The sequence below is a fragment of the Hylobates moloch genome, unplaced genomic scaffold (genome assembly GCF_009828535.3).
Source record: "Hylobates moloch isolate HMO894 unplaced genomic scaffold, HMol_V3 SCAFFOLD_12, whole genome shotgun sequence".
NCBI lineage: Eukaryota > Metazoa > Chordata > Mammalia > Primates > Hylobatidae > Hylobates > Hylobates moloch.
The window spans coordinates 101,802,604-101,808,759 of NW_026652287.1; the positions used below are offsets into that span (position 1 = coordinate 101,802,604).

The following is a 6,156-nucleotide window of genomic DNA, read 5'->3' on the forward strand; positions in this document are numbered from 1 at the left end:
ATTAATTTTCATAGCAGTTTTTTTAACCCATTATATAAAGTTTTATCATTTCAACATGTAATCAGTATAAAACATGATTAGTGCGGGGCACGGTGGCTCACGCCTATAATCCCAGCACTTTGGGAGGCCGAGGCAGGTGGATCACAAGGTCAAGATATCGAGACCATCCTGGCTAACACAGTGAAACCCCGTCTCTACTAAAAATACAGAAAAATTAGCCGGGCGCGGTGACGGGCGCCTGTAGTCCCAGCTACTCGGGAGGCTGAGGCAGGAGAATGGCGTGAACCCGGGAGGCGGAGCTTGCAGTGAGCCGAGGTGGCACCACTGCACTCCAGCCTGGGCGACAGAGCGAGACTCCATCAAAAACAAAACAAAACAAAAACAAAAGACACCCACCAACAACCAAAAAAACATGATTAGTGAGGTATTTTACCTTCTTTTGTGTGTTTCACTGACAGCCTACCTCAGCTGGGACCCTCCACGTTCAGGATTCTCCCAGAGCTGGCGGCTACCTCACTGGACAGCGCATCCCGGAGGTGGGAGGTGGCTCAGGGAGGTCCGGCCACTCATGGTCTCTCTGTTTCTGTCCACTCAGCCGCCCCGTGGTGCCTCCTTTGATCCCGCCAAAGATCCCAGAAGGGGAGCGCGTTGACTTCGATGTGAGTGACAGAGACCCCTCCCCAGGCGCAGTTGCTAGTCTTTAAGGGGCCTTTGTGCCAATCATGAAAAGGCGCCGGCCGGCCGCGGTGCCTCACGCCTGTCATCCCAGCACTTTGGGAGGCTGAGGTGACCCACCTGAGGTCAGGAGTTCGAGACCAGCCTGGCCAACATGGCGAAACCCCATCTCTACTAAAAATACAAAAATTAGCCGGGCGTGGTGGCAGGCGTCTGCAATCCCAGCTACTCGGTAGGCTGAGGCAGGAGAATCGCTTGAACCTGGGAGGCGGAGGTTGCGGTGAGCCAAGATCGCGCCATTTCACTCCAGCCTGGGAGGAAAAAAAAAAGAAAGCGCCGGTCCCCATTCCCCACTCCCGTCTTTGGGAAGCCTGTCCTTGGAAGAGCTGATTAGTGTCAAACACGAGGCATTGCTGCCACCTGCTGGATGGCGTCCTGGGAAACCGTCGAGTTCACCATCCTGCATGGGGGAGGTGCTGGGAGGCTGCTGCCCCCTCTAAGGTCTCCTAGGACGGGCTCCCCATGTGTCCTGCAGGACATCCACCGCAAGCGCATGGAGAAAGACCTGCTGGAGCTGCAGACGCTCATCGATGTCCATTTCGAGCAGCGGAAGAAGGAGGAAGAGGAGCTGGTTGCCTTGAAAGAGCGCATTGTGAGCCGAGAGTCCGGGTTCCCCCCAGTCTTCCTCCCTCCATGTGGATCCCTTGCATCTTGGGAGAGGCAGATAATAGTTTTCCTTCTAGTACAGAGCTTAGGCTTTCAGGAATTCACCCAAGTCGGTGCCCACACTCCAACCTGTTTATTAGCCTACTCTGGGGAAGGATGACTGGGGGTACATCCCTGCACCCCCTTATGCTTCTCCATTTCCCAGGAGCGACGCCGATCAGAGAGAGCCGAGCAACAGCGCTTCAGAACTGAGAAGGAACGCGAACGTCAGGCTAAGCTGGCGGTGGGTGCCTCCCCTGCCCTGAGATCCCAAATGCTACTTCTTCAGCCGGATGCCCACTTTGTTGTTATTATTATTATTACTATTATTAATATTATTTGAAACGGAGTCTCGCTCTGTCGCCCAGGCTGGAGTGCAGTGGCGCAATCTCAGCTCACTGTAACCTCCGCCTTCCAGGTTCCAGCGATTCTCCTGCCTCAGCCTCCCGAGTAGCTGGGACTACAGGTGCCCGCCACCACGCCCGGCTAATTTTTGTATTTTTAGTAGAGATGGGGTGTCACCATGTTAGCCAGGATGGTCTTGATCTTCCGCCCACCTCAGCCTTCCAAAGTGCTGGGATTACAGGTGTGAGCCACCGCATCCGGCCTATTATCATTATTATTTATTTATTTATTTATTTTTTTGAGACGTTGTCTCGCTCTGTCGCCCAGGCTGGAGTTCAGTGGCGCAATCTCGGCTCACTGCAAGCTCCGCCTCCCAGGTTCCCGCCATTCTCCTGCCTCAGCCTCTCCGAGTAGCTGGGACTACAGGCGCCCGCCACTGCGCCCAGCTAATTTTTTATATTTTTAGTAGAGACGGGGTTTCACCGTGGTCTCGATCTCCTGACCTCGTGATTCGCCCGCCTCGGCCTCCCAAAGTGCTGGGATTACAAGCGTGAGCCACCGCGCCCGGCCTATTTTTTATTTATTTATTTGGAGACAGGGTCTTGCTCTGTCACCCAGGCTGAAGTGCAGTGGTGTGATCCTAGCTCACTGCAACTAGGACCTCCCGGGCTCAAATGATTTTCCCACCTCAGCCTCCAGAGTCGCTGGGACTACAGGCTGCGCCACTCTGCCCCACTAGTTTTTTTTATTTTTTTATTTTTTGTAGAAACAGCATTTTGCCATGTTGTCCAGGCTGGTCTTCAACTCCTAAGCTCAAGCAATCCACCTGCCTTGGCCTCCCAAAGTGCTGGGATGACAGGCATGAGCCATCGTTCCTGGCCTGGATTCTCCATGTTCTTCTTTTTCCTTTTTTTTTTTTCTTCTCTGAGACAGTCTTGCTCTGTCACCCAGGCTGGAGTACAATGACGCGATCTCAGCTCACTGCAACCTCCGCCTCCTGGTTCAAGCAATTCCCCTGCCTCAGCCTCCTGAGTAGCTGGGATTACAGGCACCTGCCACCAGGCTCTGCTAATTTTTGTATTTTTAGTAGAAACGAGGTTTCTCCATGTTGGTTTAGGCTGGTCTTGAACTCCTGACCTCAGGTGATCCACCCCCTTGGCCTCCCAAAGTGCTGGGATTACAGGCATGAGCCACCATGCCTGGCTATCATCATCATTATTATTACCATTATTATTTTTATTTTTATTGAGATAGGGTCTTTCTATGTTGCCCACGTTGTTCCCAAATTCCTGGGCTCAAGTGATCCTCCTGCCTCAGCCTCCTGAGTAGCTGGGATTACAGGCACAAGCCATCTGCCCGTCACCCAGCTGTGAAGGGGATTTTGCAGATGTGATTAAGTTAAAGATCTTGAGATGGGAAGGTTGTCCTGGGTTATCTATGGGGAAGGGCAAGATCATCACAAGCGTCCTTATAAGAGGAAGGCCAGAGGGTCAGACTGAGAGATGTGAAGATGCTACATGGCTGCCTCTGAGGATGAAGGAAGGGCCATGGGCCCAGACATGCAGGCAGCAGCTGGAAAAGGGAAGGGAATGAATTCTCCCCTAGAACCTCCAGAATAAATTGGTTCTGTTCACAACTTGATTCTAGCCGAGGGGGACCAATTTCAGATGTCTGATCTGCAGAACTGTAAGATAACAAACTTGCATTGTTTTTCCGCCACTAAGTTTGCAAATTATAGCAGTGATAGGAAACTTAGGTTGGGCGCGGTGGCTCACGCCTGTAATCCCAGCACTTTGGGTGACCGAGACAAGTGGATCACTTGAGGCCAGGAGTTCGAGACCAGTGTGGCCAACATGGTGAAACCCTGTCTGTACTAAAAATACAAAAATTAGCTGACCATGGTGGCACATGTCTGTAATCCCAGTTACTTGGGAGGCTGAGGCAGGAGAATCACTAGAACCCAGGAGGTGGGGTTGCAGTGAACAGAGCAGAGATTGCACCACTGCACTCCAGCCTGAGTGACAGAGGGAGACTCCATCTCAAAAAAAGAAAGGAAATGAATTCAGGTGCGGAGTGCCGGGTGTACCAAAAAGCCTCATGTCCACCATAAGGAGAGGCGGCTCAGCCTGGACAAGCCACTCTTTCTGGAACATGCAATGAAGAGTTTCTCGAATGTCGTAATGCCTTCGCTAAATATTCCAGAACCCCTTCCTCAGGCTCAGGGCCATCGGCCTCTTTAATCTCCCCAGTCCCTGCCCTTATCACCAGTTACTTTCCTTGACCCCCTTAAAACAGACATTCTCATCTCCTGAGACTAAGGGCGACTGCGGCCCAGACAGGCTGAACATCTGGAGTGAGGTCACACAGCAGAGTTCACTATCAGCTATTTCAGGCTGGAGACATGCAGAAAAAGCAGCCATTTCTTCTTCTCCTTCATTTCGATTTTTTCTGGGAGGATATTAAGACCCAGAGAGGGGGGCCGGGTGCGGTGGCTCACGCCTGTAATCCCAGCACTCTGGGAGGCCGAGGCGGGCGGATCACTTGAGGTCAGGAGTTTGAGACCAGCCTGGCCAACATGGTGAAACTGCATCTCTACTAAAAATACAAAAATTAGTTGGGCGCAGTGGTGGGTGCCTGTAATCCCAGCTACTCAGGAGGCTGAGGCTGGAGAATTGCTTGAACCCAGGAGGCGGAGGTTGCAGTAAGCCAAATCGCACCACTGCACTCCAGCCTGGGCAACAGAGCAAGAGTCCGTCTCAAAAAAAAAAAAGACACAGAGGGGAAGGGACTTGCAGGTGGTTACACGGGGAGACCTGGCAGGGCCGGGAGGGGATACCTGCGTTTCTCCTGGTTCTGATGTCCCAGCGGCCTCTGGGGCACTGGGCCTGCTGATCCCTGTGCCCCAGTTCCACATCCCAGGACCCTCCTCCCTCAGTCCTAGAGGGGAGTCCATGAGGCTAACCCCTTACTTCCCACAGGAGGAGAAGATGAGGAAGGAAGAGGAAGAGGCCAAGAAGCGGGCAGAGGATGATGCCAAGAAAAAGAAGGTGCTGTCCAACATGGGGGCCCATTTTGGTGGCTACCTGGTCAAGGTGAGTCAGCGTGCAGGAGTCTGAGGTCTGAGTTCTGAGGGGGAGAGGCTGGGGCCCTGGACTCCTGGGTCTGAGGGAGGAGGGGCGGGGGGTCTGGACTCCTGGGTCTGAGGGAGGAGGGGCTGGGGGCCTGGACTCCTGGGGCTGGACCTGGGCCTGAGGAGGAGGGCTGGGGTCTGGACTCTGGTCTGGAGGAGGAGGGCTGGGGCCTGACCCCTGGCTGAGGGAGGAGGGGCTGGGGGCCTGGACTCCTGGGTCTGAGGGAGGAGGGGCTGGGGGCCTGGACTCCTGCGTCTGAGGGAGGAGGGCTCAGCTCTTGGGTCAGGGTATTCGCCTAACCACAGCCAGTTCCAGGAGTCATGCAAGAGGGTCTGGGGCTTGGACTCAGTCTGAGAGGAGGGGCTGGGGGTCTGGACTCCTCCTGGATCTGAGGGAGGAGGGAGTGGGCTGGACTCCTAGGTCTGAAGGAGAAGGGCCTGGGGTGCAGAGACCTGTGGTCCCAACATGGAAATGGTCTGTGGGATCTGACCTGTGGGTCCTGACACAGGGGTGGTCTGTGGGATGTGACCCCCAGTTTACTGTACTGCCTCCCCAACCCTCAGGCAGAGCAGAAGCGTGGTAAGCGGCAGACAGGGCGGGAGATGAAGCTGCGCATCCTCTCTGAGCGTAAGAAGCCTCTGGACATTGACTACATGGGGGAGGAACAGCTCCGGTAGGTGCTGTCGGGGGCTCGGGGTGCAGGGGCCTGGGTATGAGACAGGGGGATAAAGGAGCTCACACCCAGATCTGGGTGGGCAGATACTCCGGGTCTCAGCTCCGGTGCTGTGTGACTTTGGGCAAGTGGCTTCCCCTCTCTGGGCCTCTGCTGCCTTCTCTGTGAAACATGTCACTGAACCCACTTTCCGTGGCTGCTGTGGCCTGTAGCATCTGACAGGTGTTACCAAGGAAGCCAGACAAGATGACTTCCCTCCCCCCAGTTTAGGAGATTTTGTTAACTCTGTGATGTGCCCTGGAGCTCAGGATGGGCTATGCCTTTTACCTAAATTCAAGCCAGGAATGCGGGTGAGAATTTTCCAGCTGAGTCCCTCGCATCTATAGCCAAGACAGCCTGCCTCTCATGAGAAGCCACAGGACGGCAGGCTGGTGGGGGCTTGCCTTCAGGAGCCTGCCTGTATCTCCATGTTCTCTGGCCTGGGCTGTGCCTCAGAAACTTCAACCACCCCAGAGTGGCGCAGTGATCGGGTTTGCCACTTGTACCGAAAGCCCCTGCCCAGGGCTCAGTGCCAGCTCTGCCGGCTACTTTGTGATCTCACGCACATTGTCTGACTTCTCTGGGGCT

At 54.5% G+C, this 6,156-nt stretch overlaps 1 protein-coding gene across 1 annotated transcript; it reads left to right on the top strand.

Annotated features, from left to right (window-relative positions):
* Positions 1 to 587: 587 nt before the first annotated feature.
* TNNT1 (troponin T1, slow skeletal type) lies at positions 588 to 5,533 on the top strand. Its single transcript, XM_032171174.2, has 5 exons — positions 588 to 659; positions 1,211 to 1,327; positions 1,547 to 1,624; positions 4,704 to 4,817; positions 5,420 to 5,533. The coding sequence occupies exons 2-5, from the start codon at positions 1,229 to 1,231 to the stop codon at positions 5,531 to 5,533; spliced, it is 405 nt and encodes a 134-aa protein (XP_032027065.1). The 5' UTR covers positions 588 to 659; positions 1,211 to 1,228.
* The last annotated feature ends 623 nt before the right edge of the window (positions 5,534 to 6,156 follow it).